Source organism: Hippoglossus hippoglossus, chromosome 6 (assembly GCF_009819705.1).
Source record: "Hippoglossus hippoglossus isolate fHipHip1 chromosome 6, fHipHip1.pri, whole genome shotgun sequence".
NCBI lineage: Eukaryota > Metazoa > Chordata > Actinopteri > Pleuronectiformes > Pleuronectidae > Hippoglossus > Hippoglossus hippoglossus.
This window is the reverse complement of record NC_047156.1, coordinates 16,887,056-16,908,106: the sequence shown is the minus strand read 5'-3', so window position 1 is coordinate 16,908,106 and position 21,051 is coordinate 16,887,056. Positions and strand designations below refer to the sequence as shown.

Here is a 21,051-nt window from a genome sequence, read left to right as displayed (position 1 = left end):
ATATTAAGGCGAGTAAGCAAAATGTTGATGATACAGATTGTTTTGGTCATATCACCCAGCTCTAACATAGCAAAGCAACATAGTGAAAACTGTACAGTAAATGTAGACTTTACATCCAGTAGGGACACAGAATGTGGCGACTGTGGCTCTGGAGGTAGAGAGGGTCGGCCACTGACCAGAAGGTCGGTGGGTCAATCCCTGCAGGCTCCTCCATTCAGAGGTTTCCTTGAACCCAAAATTGCCCTTCAAGTTTACACATGAGTGTGTGAATGGATGAGTGCGAATACTTGCGCTTTGAGTGGTCGATAAGACTGGAAGCATTACATAAATACAGTCCATTTACCATTTTGTATGAAGGGGTGTTCACACATTCATTGTTGTCAAGAAAAAATTAACACTTAACGGAGTTGTGTATCAGAAAGTGTGCAATGATCACATTTTCCGATGCTTTTGGCCTATTATAAAGAAACCTTTCGATACGACCTGACAACCAACTATTCTGGGAAATAAATAAACTGCCAACAAAGTGAGCTGAATGGTAGTGACGCAAAAATATCTGTTCGACAGCTCAGCTCTAATCGAGGATGTACAGCTTGGCCTTGGTTTGTAAAGATCTGCCTGCGTTGTTTATGAGGCCTGAAGTGATCATAGCAGACAGGTTCAGACAGTAATGTTCACCCTGACCAGACTTTGGAATGCAAATGCATAACAGGTCAACTGGCAAAACACCATTCAAACTACTCACAGTCTGTTGTTAGTGTGCAACAACAAGGATTATTAACAGACAGACATGTTAAAATAATTTAAATTAAAATAATAAAAGAATGTGGAGAACACACAGTTATCCATTTGCACCTCGTGGTGTATTACCTGCTTAATGCTGGGAGACACAATTTTCCACAATTCACACTAAAGAAAGAGACAGAGACATGTGTTGGGAATAAAGGTTTGAATCTTTCAACAAATGAGGGGTTTTGATGACGAGCTCAGAATAAGTGTTATTGTGTGTTATTATGTGCTGAAGTCGAAACAGTCTGAAAAAGGTCAAATTCAGTTACTTGCACAAGGCTATGTCAACTGCAAACATGTTTTCAGTGCATTTTACCAACTCAATTTTGTTTTCTTGTCCAATATTATTGTAGAATGATGGTATGGAGTGGTATGCTGATTTCCTTCACCGGAAAAATGTTCTATACTTAACACCTATAAGGAGTTCACAAAGAAGACCTGACTGATTAATTCAAGCAAGTAAAATTGGTTATTAAATAAGACTTTGACTTTGAACTCTTCTGTATGTCAGCCTGAACAATTTTAACATTAGCTGTGTCTCAATGCAGGGACTGTATACTTCGGAAGCTGTATTTGGAGACTGATTTCGTCACAACAGAAATCTGAAGGCTCCTTCAAATGCAACAAATGAATCCTTCCTTCCCAGCGAAACAAAGCCTCCAATGGGTGGATCCATCTCGGCCCAACCTATCCCAGGATTCATTGCTCTTTAGTGATGAACCGTTTTTCAAAGAGGTAAGGATGCCAACTAGCGACGAGACGTACAATGCTTGAGTATCACACTTTAACTCAACTGAACAGCTAACGGTTAACATGTTAAAAAACCAAACCACATTAAAACTTTCTCCATTTCTTGTTGTTAGGCAACAGCAATAAGGATGGTGTGAGCTGTTGACGGTGATTACAGAAAACCTCTAAAGACCAGATGGTCTAATTTTGGTTCAGCCTTCGCAGTCTTCACAAATTCACAAAGACTGCATCCTCCAAAGGATGCAGCCCCTGAATTGAGACACAACTATTGTGTTTGTAATTTGGATTATACTTGTAGAAACCAGCCCATATTGGCTTATGAATCATCCTGCAATGCTGTTTGCTAAATGTGTTTCATATGCCACTTCTACACAAACATTCCCGTGCAAAAGATCATGTGCACCACTACAAATATGCTCAGACATGTACAGTAGTCCTGGAAGATTGCTGAGGCTGACATTCTCTGAGGTGAGGTAGGTGAAGTCACGTGTCAAGAATGTGCCTGACCCATGACTGGAGCAGGAACGTGCACCTCCCGGCATAACTGAGAGGGTAAGTATGAGTGACTGCTGTCTTTGTAATGTCGACATTGTTTTACCTATAAACAATGTTAAAGCGGATTAGGAGAGGCTAATGTACGAGTCATAGCTCAAACTGGTCCCTCAACAGCAACACAGTGGAGTTCGCTACTGGGAGTTGCTGACGTGTATTTGTCAAACTCGTCAGTACAAACTGCATAAAACTTGACTGACACTGAACCTTGAAATAGAGGCTACAATAACTGTAATAAGGGCAACAACCTTTTCTGGTTGTATTCCAGGTCAAAGGAGTTATGCTTTATTTGCATAACATTGAAAGCCTGAGAGAGAGTTCTTCCTACGGAGCAGATGATTGAGTGTCTGTCCTGATCATTGCCGACTTTCCCCGACACTGTGCAGTACAACCACAGTGACAACTGACTTCATGGATGTTTAAAGAGATTTTTCACATCAAGAAAGACATTGTCTCTTTTTATCTATAATGGGATAAAAGCACAGTCTGAGAGTAGAATTTTTCTGCTTTCTCTAATCTGTTAACCCAAAACAAATCCAGGTCAACTCCATCTTAAGTTTCCCTTTTGGCTGTATTTATAAATGTTTTATATTTATTATACATCTTGAGGTGGGTTGAAAGGATCTTCTTCAAATGTTTTACTCAATTATATACTAGGTACTTGGAATTAAAACACCAAATTGAAGCTGAAGTTTTGTATTTTGTATTTACTTAAAGTGCAGAGAAGATTAGTCAGTGATTTCTAGCCTGGCTTCTTAATCCCTCTGGCAGCTTAAATCTGTCTTTGCCTTTTATTACTCATCCAACGTAAAGATTTTCCTCCTTATTACTTTTGCTAAAACGCAGCTAACAGTTGGATGGAATGAGCTGTACTGAACTTAAAAACAACAATGAATCCGGTTTTAGGTTCATCTCCTTGCTGTTTGCCTTTATTTATTCATTCGTTTAGCATCTTATCTTAAAACGATAAAACACCAATTTCTAAATGAGATACCATCTTCGCTGGTATGTTTTTCCACTCAGGGTGAAAAGCAGCAGAGATGTGAGAGTAACACAGTGTGTAGAGGAATGTGTCAAGAGAGTGCAGGGTGACAGTTCTGGCACAACACGCTCTTATTCAGTCTCTGCTTAACCAAATGCAGGTCATGAAAATATTGAGATATTTGGAAAATCTGTGTATTTCAGTAAAACCAGGATTTCAGATTTTTGATCTACATATTGACAAAAGCTGAAACTGGTGCCTGTGATGGGTCATTAGGGAATTCATCCTCCATTATTTATTGGACTCTGGTAACAGTTTCCCACATGGGAATGAAATTTCACATCTTGAGGCAGAACATTTCCCAATTAGCATTTGTTGCTCAATAAAATAATTGACACCAGTTGTGATGACACGACTTCAGCGCATTAGTATGGCATTGTGGCAAATCTGTTTTTTTACACAGGATTCTAAGGGAAGTGAGAAAGGGAGTGTTGCACAACTAGCTTAGGCTAGGGGGAAGGGAGATAAGAGTTGAGGTTAATGTCAGGGTGCAGTCTGTGATGCAAACAGTCTAGTGCATGTATATTTAGTATGTTTACCGATTGGGACAGAGAAGTTAATTTCAAGCGGAATCTGCAAAGACGGACAAAATTACACAACAGTATCCACCATATTTTTCTCTGTTGGACATTCTGCAAGACTCTAGACAAAGCACCATTAACTGGACTAGGAGTACTAGTCATTTCTGAGGAAAACACACACTGACCACATTTAGATTCAGAGTAGTTCCCCTTGAAGTGAAAGTTCAAGATGACCTCTCAACAATCTTGTCATGTGGGCAGACATGTGATGAGTGTTACGCTGAGAGCACAGCAGATGATCACATGGACATGACATTGTTGGACTTTATCTCGTACTTATGACAAATGAAAAGGCTGTGACCTCTTGACCAGGTCACAACGAGGGAATTGTGAATCATGGTATTCCCACAAGCTGATGTATACATGATACGATGGCTTTTAACTGTTGGCCATTAGCATTAAGGTTATTAACCCTGCCTTGGCACTGACCGAAAACAGCAGCCCAATTATGCCATGAAAACCTTTTGAATTGAGTAAGTTAGCCCTTGATTTTAAGGCTTTTGCCAAGAAGATAGGTAGCTGAAATAATTTTGATATTGATTTGAAGTCATATCGCCCAGCCCTATGTTGTGAAACGTAGTTGTGAAACGAGTTTCAGCATCAACATACAATAGTGTTCAAAAATGCTACCCAGTGGCATTCTGAAAGCATAAACAAGAGACTTACTGTTCGTTGATGACAAAGATGCAGTTGTCTTGTGAGGGTAAGCCTGAGACAGGATGCTTACAGGTCACCTTCCGCTCATTGTGACTGTTGAGAAAAGGATAGGGAGGAAAAAAGCAAAAATTAGTGATCAATGTGGATATGCTGTGATGCCCTGAACACCTACGTTTTCAAAGGGTTGAGACCAGCTGAGGTCACTTTGTATTGGCCAGGTAGACAGATACACAGTGTGCAAATATTATTTGTAAGCTGCATGAAATGAGGGCAGCACGATGGTGCAGCATTTAGCATTGTTGACTCACATCGAGTTTGTCCAACTCTAGATTTGGCCGAGGTCTTTCTGTGTGGAGTTTGCAGGATCTCCCCGTATCTACATGGGTTTTCTTTGGGTTCTCTGGGATTCTCCCACAGTCCAGAGACATGCAGATTGTGGTTAGGATAACTGGAGAATCTAAATTGACTGTAGGTGTGAATGTGAGTATGGATGGCTGTCTCTGTAAGTTGGCCCTGCAAAAAGCTGACGAGCTGTCCAATATATGGACGTCTAAAAGGGGAATCGCATCAATAAAAAATGTGTCTGTGCTGCAAGATTGAAAGTTACACCTATAGCTGTATGTGTCACGTTAATGTTTTGGTCCAATCATGATTGAGTGTTCAAACCTAGGGTAAAGGTGAGGTCTATTTTAATAAGCTAGAGATAGACAACAACCCTTATATTGCAGACCTACAAAACACTTTGAGTCAGCAGTGTAAAATAGGGGAACCAAACAGTGGATTTGGAGAATAATTGAACACCAAAACAAGCATTCAACAAGCAATACCAAAGTCCATACAAAAACAAATAGAGCTTGTAAAAAAAAGCTTGAGTACATAATAAAAAACAAAGTATGGCGATAGGGGACAAAAAAGAAAAGTAAAAGATAATACATGATGCCAGGGCAGTACCGGCTGCGTGTGCAATGTGTGGGGGCTGCATCACAGGTATGCTGCAGCAGAGCTACGTGAGATTTCTAGAATGATTACTGCGTTTTCTAAAATAAAAGTAGGCCGGTGTCCTAAACTAAGTGCCATGACTCTACGGTATGAAAACAGGCATCTTACACTACTGCAAATATTTCAAAAATAAAAACCTTGTCACAACAAATGAATGGATTCAGTCAACAAAAACACTTGAGTGCTTTTACTTTGAAACCGGAAGTGTTGCAAAAGGTTTGCAGCAAAACACCTGACAACTTAAGCTTTTTACAACAATATACAAAAAGGGGAAAAAAGCATTAGATCGATTTAGACTTAGAGTACATTGGCGTTTGCCAAACAGCTTCACCAGTCATGACCAAAACCTAAATAAGGATGTCATGCCATTCTAAACTCACCAGCTAACGACAGAGGAATAGAAGATGCCACCCACCCATCCTATCACAAAATTACAACACACCACTTCCACCCTTACATGATTTCCATGTGAGGACACAAACCATGTGGACTTTGGAGAGGAGGAACCCATTTACTAGAGCCTTTACAGCAAGAGCAGTTTCAAATGCAGTGGAGCCCGGTCAGTGCTGTGTGTGATGTGACGGCCCTGGTGGCAGAGGGCTCAGTAAACTTTCCAGAAAGAAGGATAAGCTTCACTGCTCTTTAATGTTTACTAGTAAACCCTAAATCAACTTTTTTCTATTACAGCATCCTTGGAATAATGACTAGACTGATTAATTAATGTAACATGAAGATCCAGGTCATCAACATCTTATGTTATAACCAATGATTCAGAGATAGAAAATCATTGGCTATTTTATTATACTATACGCGAGTTACAACAATGGGAAGCTCAGTAGCAGTAAAAGAGTATATTAACGGAAACATAATCAAGTATATTGACAGCTTCAGAGGAGACATAAAGGAAAGAGCCGTAGTGTCAACAACAGTCTCCAAAGCTACTACTGCCTTTACGTGAACAGTTATTCTATATTCCAGTTCACGCAGGCTGAACTATAAACAGAGGAGAGTCAAGCTACAGCCCAAAAATAACAGTTTTTAAACACTGGGTATTCATGTACGGAAAAGAGTGAATACCAAGTATGAAATAGGGGGTTTAGTTTCAGTTTAGCCTGGAGAGCAAGCGTCTCCACAGCTCTGGTCTATAATTACTGGAGGCACTGTTGGCAGCAGAGCACTCTGTGCGGTATTGGGGCAGACCAACGGCACCGTTTTCCTTCGGTATCCCATCACACATGCCTGCACTACTCGGCACATAGGTTGGCTGCGGATTTAAAGGGTTTGAGAGAGAGTCTGGATAGGTATTTATGAACACCACAGTGGGTTGAAAGTAAGATGTTATGCAGATTTGAATTAACAGTTACAATAAAGAACGAGTTCCAAAAGCAAATGAAAAAAATCTAATGTTTGAGAATCATACTTTTGCTTTCCTTGGAAATAATGACATAAAGCTAGGATTGGTAATCCTAGAAAAGCTAGCAAGTGCAGCCTACACTGAGAGAAAATGCCACCTATATAGCAAATATCCCACCCCCTTCCATCAGCCTCCTTGTCAAAGCTACGCACCCAAAACACATGATCGTGCAGTGCCTGATAACTGAGACAAGGCAACTTTTCTGTGACCCACTTGCTAAATTCTGACTATCGTATCTGCCTCAGAGGTGCATCTCTCCGGCTTGTAACAACTCTGGTCATGTGCAGTGACAGGGCAGACAGGCAGGTTGGTTAGTGACAGACTGGTATGCAAGCCAATCATTTTATTGGAATGAAATTATTGGACGTGTTAAAAACAGTTCTGTGAGAGAATTTAACTTCTTTATCGATGGCCGATCACATGAAGAGGTTTTCAACAAGTTTGATAAAGAGTGTTTCAGAAACAAGTTACAAACTCTACCTTTAACCATAGCTAAAAGAAGAAGAGGTCCTAATAAAAGGGTATCTTTTATCTACCAATTAACTGCCAATGCCATTTCATTAGAGGGAATCAAAGTGTTTGATACCTTTAAGGATATATAAAACAATATATATTTAATTGAAAACCCTCCTGAGATACATAGTCTCACATTAAGAGGCTGAAAACTAATCCATAAAACAGTGACTGCCACAACTCCATATGCTTACACTGCAATAAATTAAGAGTGATGCATTACCATGTATGCTGTGCGAAGGGAATACAACCTCAACTATGCAATAGGCAGGGTATCTGTACAAATCATTTTGCATAGTGTTTGTTTCTAAAAATATTATGATTTCAATCAAGCAAAATGAACCAAACAACTTTTTTCTTGCTAGTATTTGCAGACTGCAGCTCAGTGCCGTTTTCAAATGCTTACAGCTCTTTTTTTGGTTCAGCGGTCCATGTGGTGAAGTCTCATTGCCTCTAAATGATAGTACAGTAAATGAGTATGAGCACACAAGTTCAGAGAAGACAAATGTACACCACTTGTCCAATGATAAATGTCAGAGTAAAAACAGCCAAAGTAAACAGCCAAAAGAGACCGAGACATATTTCTTAGAATCAAGCGGACCAGAATACGATATTCAACAGAGCAACGTCTACTCTTCTCTACACCAAAAGAAGGCTCCAATATGGTCACGTTGTTCGTCGTCATGTCAGTTTCTGTACATGTAAGTAATGTTGGACAGGTGTTTGCTGAAATATCAGCCATAGGAACTCGATACTGGAGCTTGGCCCCGGCCCAAAACCCCACCACCGCTGATTAAAACACAGGAGTCATTATCAGCACCTGTTCATCAGGACTATTTGAGGGGAGATGCCTGACATACAGGTTTATGTAACCTATTTCTTTTGTGGGGTCACACTAAATTATCACGATTACTTTGTGCTGCACACGTGTATTTGGCTTTTTTTTTTTTTGATAGCTCTGCCTCTATTAACTGGTACATCTAATTAACTACCTCCAGCAAGGAGGGTAGGTTAATATCCATTTTTTTCTTGTCTCTATTATTTAGCTAGGTTTACGCAAAATCAGCACGACCGATTTCCTCATTACTTAGTTGTAAGGATGTGTCAGAAAATAACCCATAAAATGTTGGTGTGGATCTGAAATGGGTGGATCCAGGATTTTTGCTCCACGTTCTTTAACATTGCGGGATTTCTCAGAGAATGCAGGCATGTTGAGGGGACAAATCTATGAGTGTGTGAAATTTGGTGCCGATCCAAATAAAAATCTGGATCTAGTGAATTTAAATGTAGTTTCATAAAGGCAGTGGGTGGGCTTGGCGGAGGTATACACTCTCTGAGTGCCATTCTAGTTGTAGATCAAATTGTTTGACTTTACTTTAAAAAAATCCACTGATGTACATAACCAAATGTATCTGTTTGACGGGCACTGTTGATGAACCTAAAATAAATATAATTCACAAAAATGTAAGATATATATAGATATAAGATCATACGATGTGAAGCATATTATTGACTAATAAGTATTCAAATATGGTTAAAATATCAATATAAAACAGTACAAGGTGCTTGAAGTTACAAATTGAAAATTAAAAAGGACCCTCCTGGCGTTAAGAAACTTTTTGCACACGTGTCCGAGGTCAGTGTTCAGAAGGAGGTCGTGGGACATCAAATGCGCGCCCCTGCACCTATATGGGCGGAAGCTATTTGAGAAGGCCCTACACATTTCCAACATGATACATGTGATACAGAGGACAGTGAGTTCTTAAACCTCAGCGGAAAACATGGGGAGATGAAGTAACTTGATGGCTGTGGTGAATACGTGTCGGCCCGAACAGGCAGGATAAGTTACAAAAAACCTGTTTAGTAGTGAAATAAAATCCTTTTTGAACAACCTACAACAGTAGCCCACAACAATCAATGGTTGTCTGCTCCTTGAGCCATTTTGTTATTCTATTCAAATATAATATTGCAAAAAAGTTGCTGACAAAGTAAGTGTGTTGATTTTCTTGTCTTACGTAGCACAAGTTTCCTGTGAAAACATTACTAGAAAACAATGCAATTAAAGTTGATGACAGCAGCCATTATGGCATCAAAATCACTTGATGCTGGAAAACTATGAGCTAAAAATTTTATTAGAGTAAATATGTTTTCAAAATACCTCTGCCAGCTAATTGTATCTCGCAAGACCATTTAAAATGGTCACACGGGCTCTGAGGGATGTGGTCTGTGGTCAGTCGAGATTGAGTTAGAATAAAATCATGGGGCTTTACAGTAAGGGGAGCATATAATGTGTTTTTTTTGCTTTGAAAACATTGTGCTCTTCGTTCTTCACTAGACTCAGGATTTCCTTTTTGTCTTCCAGAGGGAGGTTGTTGGTTTATAGGGTGGGTTTGGATGGAGGCCACCAGGAGGTTCCTCCTTCTCTTGACCTTGGATGCATCGAGATGGTGGAACTAGGAGTGGCACCAGGAGCTGAGCAGCACTGGGCGAGGAGAGACGGGCAGTTTTCTGGGCTCTGGACTATCCTGTCCACAGCAATTAGCAGTGAGCTGCTGTAATGAAGAGCTTAAGGTTTGGGGGTCAACACTCCACAGGCTTTAGGTTTTACTGTTCTGGGTGGGTCTTTGATCCTTTACTCCCCCTTCTAATATAGTTTAACCACAAACAACCGAGAGGCTCCGAAAAGGATCTTTACACTGGAGTGAAAGAGAGAGGGGGGGAAAGGTTTTCACAAGTTTTGAAACATATCATTTCATTTTAACACAGAGGTCCAGAGGCACCGAAAAAAATCAATCTAAAGCTGGAATCCAGATCTTCCCTTGTTGCATTTTTTCAGGAGGGGAGGTGGGTACAAACATTCGGGTTCGCATTCCACCTCGCACATATCATATCTGAACCCAAACACAGCAAATATCCTTTTGGGTCATTAACCCAGAGGTATTATCTTTGTTTATTCAAGTCTAAAGTTCATTAAAAACTAAGTTGTTGAACTGGATAGAATCTCAATCACCACCATTATTATCTCTCCTTCAACATCTCAAGTTCAGTGGAGAGTGAGAAGAGAAAAGGAAAAATAATAGTGATACAGTATGTTGTTTGTTAACTACTAAAGATAAATTGTGGGGATAGCTAACATCATTATATACTTATTTTCTATGGACCAAATGGAAGATGGAATGAAAATAAAAAATACTATTGTGGCCTTTTGTTTTGTCAATCCTCTCAGTGTGTAGAAACTCAAAAAACTGAGGGGGTTTCCTCATGTGTTGAAAACTGGAACAAATTTCTCTGCAACTCATTGTGAACAGTTTTAACTGCTGTAGCTTATTTGGGTACAGGCAGTTATTATTCAGTGACTTTGTTAGTGACTTTGACAATACTGGCCTCAGGGCTCTGCGGACTGAGTCCTGCATTTAAGTGCATATCTGAAAGCAGCACAAGTCTGCAGAAGTTTTTAATGGACCAACTCAATCAACGGTCATTGAATAAAAAGCTGCAACCAGCAAAGGTACAGGCCAAGCAAATGAGCCATTCCAAACAGGCATGTTTAGAACCTCATTAAAATGCAGCATGTCTTTTAACACATTATCTAATTATGCTGCTACAAGATTTAAGCTTTTTACTCGTGGTTTTAGCTTTACCTTCAAAGCAAATAAACCCATTCCTATCATCACGGTCCTTTCTTATACATACACAAATAAAATAAAAAATAAAAATATATATATATATATTAATACATTTTAACCTTTTAATCTGCTTCGAGGCTTCTACAACTGTGCCTCCCTTTGTCTGGAAGTGAACAGTGAAGGTCAGAGCAAATCAAGCAATCCAGCCTCCCTTCTAAAGGATATGATCTCATGGCACATTCCGCCCACAGAAGATGCTGGTCTACTCAGAGCTCCAGCAGCATAAGTGAGAACAGTTTAGCATGAACTGTCCAGTAGATCACACCCTTACACTGACAGTGCTGTGCTTGTGAAATCACAACATCCTATTTAAGCCAAATGCTCTGGGACACATTTCAGCTCAAGCTCCCTAGTCCATATTAGTGTTATATATTTGAAAAAGTCACGTTTAATCCCGCATTCACACATGTAACTATAGTGACACTCGAATTACCTAAGGAGACCACATGTCTATTGTCTACAAGTAGCACACTTAACCTCAATCGTTATTTAAAAATGGATCCTAAATACTAAAAAATGAAGTTAAAAATCACGCTTGTTTTTAGATAATATCATATTATAAGAGTCCAGCATGAAAAGCTCTTGGTGCATTAAACAAATCCGACTGCAAATCACTAAAAAGACCCTTTCAGCAATAATTAATTCTCTTGTTAATGCTCAGAAATCTAATCCTATTACACAGGAAGGGAACACGGACACGACGCAGGACGAGGCCAGCGAGAACTGATTAGGGTTTTCGTGTTATCAGGTAAGTACTCTTAACTAGCATAGGAGGAGTGTTAGTGCTGCTCTGGGACTCCTCAATTCCACACGGACATGGAGGTATGAATAGACCTCCCCACAAAAGCTGAGCTGAATAAGCAGAATAGGCGGGTTTGTGAGAGGGCATGTGGGGGGCAGCGGGAGAACAGACAAAAAAACCCAGGGGTTTTGCGGTCGTAGAGAGGCCAGATGAAGTGCAGCGGAACAAAATTAAACAATGGGCTGTCACAAAACGCTGATACCTGGGCCGCATATCCTGGACTAATTGGGGGGACCGATCTTTACGGATATGACGTCGAAAACCTTCCCCACAGCCCGGTATTGCATAGTAACACAGTCAATAGTTTCAGCAACGCGCCCATTAGACTTTGACCATCACCCATAGACCTTTTTTTAACTCATGCACAGAAAACAGCTGCTCATTCGGGCAACAAATCACCTTTTTTTTCACAAACAGTTCAATTAGCAGCTCCCTCTAAGCAGCTGTGACTCTGAGCAAAAGTGTGTCAAGGTGACACGGCAGAACAGGCTATTCAAGGAGAATTCAGAGTCATGGAAACAAGCCGCCGTCTTGAGGAAAAAATAAAAACACAGATTGAAGGAAGAGAAATTTCATATTTATGGGAGTAACTGTGGAGGAAAAGTGCACAGTAATCATACAAACCGAGCCCCGAGCTCCCCCACACCAGACAAAAGATTGCTTAAATATTTACTCAGAAAAAACAAGCCAACTTCATGTCACTGCAGTAGCCACACATCTCAAGTTTCTATCTTCATTTTCAGTGTCCGTGAAAACTCCCCTTGTTAACCATTCACTGCTCAATTTCAGGCTTCATTAAAGACGTCAGCAGCCCAGGCAGGCATTCAGTATGGCTTTCACGGTGCTATACGTGAAAGGAACCAAAGACCAGTGGGCTGAAAGTGCTGCACCAAGCGCTTCTTGATATTTATGTCTTCACTTCCTCAGAGTGAGGTCGGAATCACATCCACATTTTAAAGCTACGTAGATCCACCGCAGGACAAAAAGTACAAGAGCAGCAACCTAAATAGTTTCTCAGGCTCATTTAAATCAAGGTCAACGACTTAAAGAAATAGATGGATGAGATTCTGGGGAGGGGGGGGGACTGAGGGTAAAAAACGATCATGTTTTGAAAGAAAAGGTGATTTAAAAAGTTACCTTCAGCTCTCTTGCAAATGTCTGATTTCACAGTGCTACAAATGGTACGAGCTAGCACCATGTACCTACTGTATTTGCCCCACAAATTGCTTCTGTTTTATAGAAAATAAAATATCTCACACTCAAGGGCCATAGTGGACAAACTCTTCTTACAATAATTGTCCCTCCATATGGATACAAATATAAAGATCTGCCCAGGATGCTGGGCCTGTATATGTTAATGCATGCCTTGGTTGAATATGTAGAGGACACTGGTTTTTCCCCTCATGACTCTAAGCCTGGAATCAAACGCAGCCCCGCCCTCCTCTCCCACTGATGTCTCCTCCTCTCCCACTGATGCCTCCTCCTCAGAGAGAGCTGGGACTGGACCAGCAGTCAATAACAAAGCATCTGGTTTTCTCCATTACTGCTGTTGACCTGCTCTTTCATGATATGTATCTCTTACATTTACAGAACTTATTAAGGAGGGGCAATCAAAAAAGATTTGCCCCAACCCATATTTTAAATATATTTATTGTCCAGCTGAAACCGAGTGTGTACAAGTCGGCAAGAATATGTGATCATTTGTAAAGTAATGGATAAAAGTGTCCTTTAACAGATGTTCGATTGCGAATGCAGGGATGTTTTGCAATTGACTTGAAGTGTTTAATAAGAGAGCGCCCCACCCCCCCAGCCTGAACGCCACAAATAAAATCTGTCTGTAGGAAACATTGCTGAGGCATCAGTGTTTCCAGCTCTGAGGACAATAGTCAGCGAATGAGCTCATAGGGGGAACAAGCACTAGAGCCAGCAGACAACCCCCCCCCCCCTGTGGGTTTGACATGTGTCAATCTATCACACCACACTAAATATGTGTACGATGTTCAATAGTTAGACATAACACTAAACTGTACAGGATATCTAGCCAGTCAGTCAGATAATCCCTGATATGCACGTTTGTACACGAGTTCAACAAAGTAAACCGACAAACATCTTGCCCAGATGAACATCGTCCAGGATTATGAGGAACGGGTCTAACTTCTCCCTGTGTGTTCCTAGGAAGTCCTGCATTACCACATGATCAAAGAGCAACGGCAATTGCTGCTTAGAAGATGTGGTTTGGGCTGAATGGGTTATTAATGAGAGGACGGCGGTCTGGATCACTGGAGGAGAGACAGTGGGCAATGCTGTAATTACGGCCTTAACTGGCTGTGATTAACGGATAAAAGCTTTTTAAAAAGATCATCCAAGACCCACTGTCAGGGATGAGGGGAAAAACACAAATCAAAACACCTGACACTCCACAAGAGCAAGCCAGCTGAAGTATTCCCCCTGCAGCGGGTTTACACTCACTGTTATGTGCAGCTCATGAAATCGCCTGAAGGCTCCGCTTCACCGACCAACCAGCACACACACACACATATATATTTGAATTGCATTCTCCTTTCGGACGGACTCAGAGTGTAGTTTTGAAAAGCGCGGTGAACTGGACAGCAGAAAAGACACAGAGCCATGTGAGGAGCACAATGCAGACCGGGAGCCTGACAGGAGCTGGCTATTAAAGCACCGGGCTGCGTCTGAACAGCCCCCCCCCCCAACCATCAACCATCAGCGTCAGCACAATGAAAGACCCCCCCCCCCCCAAACAAAGCCATCGCGTTGAAAGCGAACCCTCGGCTCGGTGCGGGCTGCACTGTGTCGCACACGTTAAACAGCACTGCAGGCTTTTTGCTTCTACTTACGGTGAAAAGCTCCCATAAACGTCCAGGCTCCACGAGGATCGCGCTTTAGTCAAACGGGGCGAGGATAGGAGCGAGCAACCGCTGGATCCAGATGTGCAGACGTGGACAGTTTGTTGTTGTTACTTTAGAGAAGCGTCGGTGTTGGAGCACGCGCTCGGTCCGCCGCTGCTGCCTCGCGCTGACTGCTGCTGCTGCTGCTGCTGCTGCGGCGCGTGCGTCCGTCCGTCCGTAGTAGAGACACCGTGAAACCCGAGAGAGCCGATGATGTCACAGTCCGGATGTAAAGAGAGCGAGGTGGCCAGAGGTGCTTTTCACTGATCCCTCCCTCCCACACCCACACCCACACCCACACACACACACACACTAACTCACACCCACACACACACGCCCATACTCACACTCACACCCACACGCACACACACACACGTACACATCCACGGACTGAGCTGCTACAGTATGAAGAATAATGTATGATGGAAACCCTAAAGGTATTTTATATATTTGTATATAATATTTTGTATATTATATAATCAGATTTTTTTGGTTCCCCGATTGTATGCATTATTAAGAAACTACTTCTTTATTTATGATTAGTTGATTCATTGATTAGTAAGAACATTAAATCAAATATCTTTACATTTTAGAAATTTTAGAAAAAACAGGTATGTAAGAGAAAAACCTTTTCAAATGTAAGTTAACACTTTTGAGACCTTGTAAGGCCATTATTTGGCCACACTGTTTATCCATCTATTATCTATACTGCTGATCCATTGAGGGTCGTGGGGGACAGGGGCAGGATGCCAGTGTATAGTGAGGCCAACATACAACAACCATTCACTCTCACATTAACACTTTAGGACAGTTTAAAGTGTCCAACCACCCTAAACACAATCTGCATGTCTTTCTTCTACGGAAGCCCCAGTGCTCGAAGAATACACAGACACAGAGACAACATGCAAACTCCACACAGAAAGACCCCGGCTGACCTGGGAATTGAACCGAGAACCACCAACAGTGCTAACCATTGCACCCCCTTGCTGCCCCCACACTGTTCAGTTCTTTAGAATTTGTTTCAAGAGCTGTAGATACCCTGACGGAGGCAATTTACAAATATTCTGAACTGCTCCCTACATGGAAGAAACACAACATTGCATGGAGCAGTATGGGACAACTCAATAACAACTGAAAACATGTCGACCACACGAAGGAACCAAAGTGACTCCATCTCCCAGATTTAAACATATTCCATTCCTCCCATTGTTTATTTTGGGACTGTATTGAGGGCAAGTCAATAATTCGCACATAAATGAACTTGAGCTTTATTTCCTCAGTGAGCTGCATGTGTTATTCCTGGCATATACTGCCTTAATATGAATGTGGGCTGTGGTGTAGCTGCACCACCCTCGGCTAATTCTTCAGCAAGTCCTGACAGAGACGCATGTTGAAAAGGAACTGCACAGGTCCTTAAAAGGAGCATCGTGACAGCAATTTGAACCATCCTGATAACTGTACTGGGCAATCAACCAAATATGTATTGGAACCGATATTTAATAACCTCTCAGCTAATTAATTTTTCTCATGTCGGTTAAGTCAGTTAATTCTTTCCCCAATGCGTGCATTCACGAACTGGCAGGTTTTCGTTACGTTCCGTGCTGTATTATCCCGCCACATGTCCTCCATCTTCACTCCCCTACTGACCTGCGCTCACTTTACACTTTAACAATGAACACCAACACTAATCAGAAGTTATTAGGACATGTACAGGGAGGCATACAAAAATTGTTCATTAATCATAATCAAGGTCAAATTTTGAAATGATTGTGGTATTGATTTGAAGTCATATTGCCCACACCTAATCTTAGGTATCTCAAGTTTTCAGTATTGTCCATCCCAGTTGCTGGACTGATGCTATGAGGCTTGTTACTTTCAATGGGATGAAGTGAGTGAAAGAACTGAATATTAAGTAGGTTCAGCAGGGAGCCTGCAGCTATTGAAGACATGAAAGCCTGGACAATGACCTCAGCCCAACCTAGAAGCCAAACAGCTCCTCCACTCATCAACCTGCTGGGTGCAGTCAATGGCACAGGAAGACACCCAGAGACGGCCAATACACTGGTAATGGCTGCTATTCTCTCCCTGTTCCCTCCTTTTCATTACACCTCAACCTTTCTAAAGAGTGGACTGTAGCTGTCAAAGTAGCTGAGTTTTAATAGAAACTGAACACAAATGCTAAATGGATTGAAAAAACAGTAAAGAGACATTACAGATGTTAACCCAATAAGTAACATGTGAAATATACCTTGACCAGCTCTACTACATAAATAATGCATTGTGCTTCCTTATGAAGATGGAGGGGGGTTGCACTAAAATATTCAGTCCTTCAGCTATCCTTGCTTCTCTTGGGAGGGCTTCCCATGCTGGAGCATGGTGCCAGGGGATATAACCACCACCTGGAGTGCAGAATGGACACCATGCCCCGACAGGAAGCAGAGGGAGTATCTGGAGGATATTTGATATGATATTTACTGACTCAATCCATGAAAGAGGAGTCTGTGGCGAATCTTTGTGCTCCAACGCCCACAAAAAAAAGGTGTCCAAGGGGAAAGTCAAAGCAAGCTGTTCAGCCATCTGTGCCTGTGCTGTGGACAGTTTTTTTTTTTTTTTTTTTTTAAATCGGCGATAAGTGAATCAATGTTTGCTGTCAGTGTCCAAATCAAACATCGTTAAAACATAAACTGGACAGTGTGGTTTTAGACATCAGTTCATGTTTCATCTGCACAACAACCAGTCTGTGTTTGCCAACTGAGGTTTCTCAAAGTATTCTCTTGTAGCCTACAGAGGTTTTCAGACTGCTCACGCACTGTAAAGCTACATCCACAATACGTCTTAGTTTGAAAATGCTGTTTTCAATCTCCATCAACACGAGCATGCGCCTGAAAAAGTATGACACATTACCATTGTGGTGTAAATAGGAGGCAGATTGTCGCACTGCAGATGGTTTCTTAGTTACAGAAAATACTACTAACGACATAAAACTATCGTGAAAAGAAAGACAAGGGATTCATTTTCTTGTACTTATGAAGAGGTGGACCTGTTACTAACAGTTACTATTACAACGTTTTGCATTCACCCCTGGTATTCAAGTTTGAACTTAACAGGAAGCAAATGCGTGTGACTGTGTCGTTTCCAAATGTCACAGCATTGGAGCTTTATAAATAAAATTAGACTAACAGCATTTCAAAACATCTTAGTTTTAGGTGCTCAAAAACTCTGGAGCAGTGTGTACTCCACACATAAACTAAGCAACAGTGATGTGTTTTAATACTTTTAATAGTTGTAGTGTAGATGTAGTCTGAGTCATCGAGGGAGCAGCAGGACACAGTTAGAGACAAAATGTCACCATCAAAGCAGACACGTCTCCCTAAATTACGTCATCAAGCTAAGTTCAAAATCACAAATGCCATCAATTTCAATTGCTCAGGGTGTTTTCCATTTTGCTGCCTTGTCACGTTCAATCCTCCAGCTGAACATTTGTTCTGAAGGCAACTGTATTTGTTGTAATTTCCTTTTTTGTATATTTGGGAAACATGCCAAACTCTGGCTTTATAGTGGAAACAAATCTGAAGCAGTCCTTAGTGCAGTTCATCAGGCATTCAGATGGAGTGAGAGACCTGACTACTGTTCCAAGAATCTGTTCTAGATGAGAGGAGTGGGTGGGAAGCTGGGGGAGAACGGGGTATACGACCATACCAAGGTCACACAAACTCTTTTTCATCTCATCCCAAAACTTAAACACTCCTCCCAATTTTATGGCTGCACACAATTAGGCTTTATGACGAGTAAGGATAACACATTGGGCAAGCTCAGATCTGTTGATGTTATCAGAGCAGAATGGTTTGGCTCCAGCACTCCTGTCTGCCTGTCAGAGCTGAGAGCCTCGTAAAGTAACAAGACAATGTGTGTGTAATTAAAAGTTGTATAGAGGCTGTAAACAATAGCATCACCTGTGCAACAAAAATAGCTCAACAGTGTAGTTTCCGGAAGTAAAAATCCCATTTATATTCTGAATAGAGATTTTTGGTCATCAGCCAAAATATTGTAACCATCCGAGGTAGACTGTCCACCAGCTACGAGATTGTAAAACAATGTGTTTGTGCTCCTGTAGAAGCCACAAGTCCGATTGATATCTAATGCATGTGGAGAAAAACATATTTTATTTGCGATGTTATGGGGAAGTACTACACTACCCACAATCCTTCAGGTGTAATAGTGACATCTGTGATTGGTGGAGCCTGTGTTACCATGGAAATGTTAACCACAAACACGACAATCATGACGGCTACAATTGGATGGTTCAGCTTTACATTACGTTTATCACACAGAGAAATCATGATTTCCCTTTTTAACATGCTGCAGTTTTTCAGTGATGAGGAAAAGTGAAAATCACAACAACAAGTCTAAATCATGGAAGACGCGTAAGTTTATGGGATGCGTAGTTCCTTCACTCTTAAAATAATTATGTACAGGGTTAGGGTTAACTTAGCCTTCTTTCCATTTTCTTAGAATGTTTTTGCTCCAAATCAAATGTTTATGGTCTTGATTAATCTTGTCGGCCAGGCTGGTCGGCCTGGTTCCACGCTTCAAACTGTTTTTAAAAGGATTTTCTGAAATATCAATGAAGAAAATTAATGGGAAATTTACATCCAGAACCAGAGCCATTCTAAAAGTGGGCTGTCACTGTCACACTCTATACAATCCAGTAAAATGCTTAAGGTTTTTTCTTTTGTGTGTTGTATGAGACAAGTGATGAGGCACCTCAGGCCTCAGTTTGATTTTAAAGTGAAGCTGAAGATTATTTGTGCACAATGATTTGTTCATGTAAGAGTCTTGCCCCCTAAAAGCGTGGAATACCTTCAACTACATAATCGTCTTGTGTGACTAATAACCAGTTGTCATGTGCAGGAGAGCACAAGGCAACTGGAGCCAGGCTAGTCTATGGAGAAGGCTACAAAGTAAAACAAAAATCCTCCACCTACATTGTACCAATTATCAATGAGCAACACTGTTTCTTTTCTGCTACAGCTTTGCACTAGAGGCTTCATCCAGTTCTGAGCCGACAGATGCCAAGGAGAAGCTTTCAGACTCATTAACGGCCCACGCAGAGTCACAGAGAGACAGACATGAGGGGAGAGGGAATCGCTGTAAGTGTTCACATGTGTATCCACCCTCCCTTAGAGGATCCTCTTCTACCTGCCCACTCACGCTCGTCTCTGGCTATTTCCTGTTCCGCCTGTATACACTCCCACACACACACACACACACACACACATGCTCTCCTTTGTCACTGAGCTGCAGGTTATTACCTGCTTGAGTTCTGAAGAACTGCAAGTACTTCGGCTGGAAGAAAATACCAGAATGGGAGCATTGGCCAGGGCTCTGCAGGGGCCTCTTTTTTCAGCTGAGTGATGGTGAAAGAATACTGCATGCATAAATAGTCCCATCAGGAGCTTGTCTTAGGGGAGCCAGTGAGGGGCTGGGCTGAGATGGCCACCCTATTGGCGCCTTGTTGTGTGAGCGTGTGGTTTAGGGGAGGGGTTCTCCAACTCCAGTAATTAGCTGTGTGTCAAATGAAGCTGAAAAACAACAGTGGACTCGTAAGTGCTGAGCAGTTGCATCCTGGCAGACAAACATGACCAAGATCTAGTCACTCTAGTGACATCAGGGAATTGGAAATCATTTTTTGTTTCCAACCAAGGACTTTGTGGAGGTCACGATTGTAATGAATAATGAATTTATGCTGATTAAGACAACTGTTGACATGAATGCAAATACAGTCATTTTTATTTAGAAAAAACAAAAGGATTCAGGCTGTGCACGGTAAAGGACCTCTAGGTAATCCGTGACATGTCATGGCACGCTCCAGGAAAAATACCAGCCAAGACTGATGTTATCCAACATGATCTCCAAGAACAGAGCAACAAAGAAAAACGTCTGAAGCTCATCCCCTCACTGTGCAGATACGATTAATGGGAATTAAGAAATCTCAGCACAAATCAGTTTTTTTTTCATTTACATTGATTACAAAAGTAATTCTCTCATGGAAACTGAGATGACTGTGATCATTAAGTGTGGAAATTTCAGCCTTGGTGATGTTAACGTTATTCTTAATGACATATAATGCTTTTTTTTTTGTTTATCCCTTTTCTATTGTGTGTTTAAGGTTTTAAAGATCTGCCAAGTTAAAAAGCACAAAGTTCTTGGTACGGAGAGCCACCTCTCCCTTATAGAAAGAATGGCTCTTGAAGCACCTGGTTCACCTCATCAGTCATCTGGCTGCTTCTTCCACATCTTTGTGATGTCAACTGACCCACATTTACATATTGAAAACATAGCGGCTAGTCTAGCACG

At 41.3% G+C, this 21,051-nt stretch overlaps 1 protein-coding gene across 7 annotated transcripts in view; it reads right to left on the bottom strand.

Annotated features, from left to right (window-relative positions):
- LOC117762867 (pleckstrin homology domain-containing family A member 5-like) overlaps positions 1 to 21,051 on the bottom strand; it is a 90,956-nt gene that overhangs the window by 37,288 nt on the left and 32,617 nt on the right. For all 7 annotated transcript variants that reach the window (XM_034587546.1, XM_034587547.1, XM_034587549.1 and 4 more), the window contains exon 4: positions 4,381 to 4,464. In XM_034587546.1, coding sequence (XP_034443437.1) covers positions 4,381 to 4,464 — 84 coding nt within the window. The remainder of the gene's footprint in view (positions 1 to 4,380; positions 4,465 to 21,051) is intronic.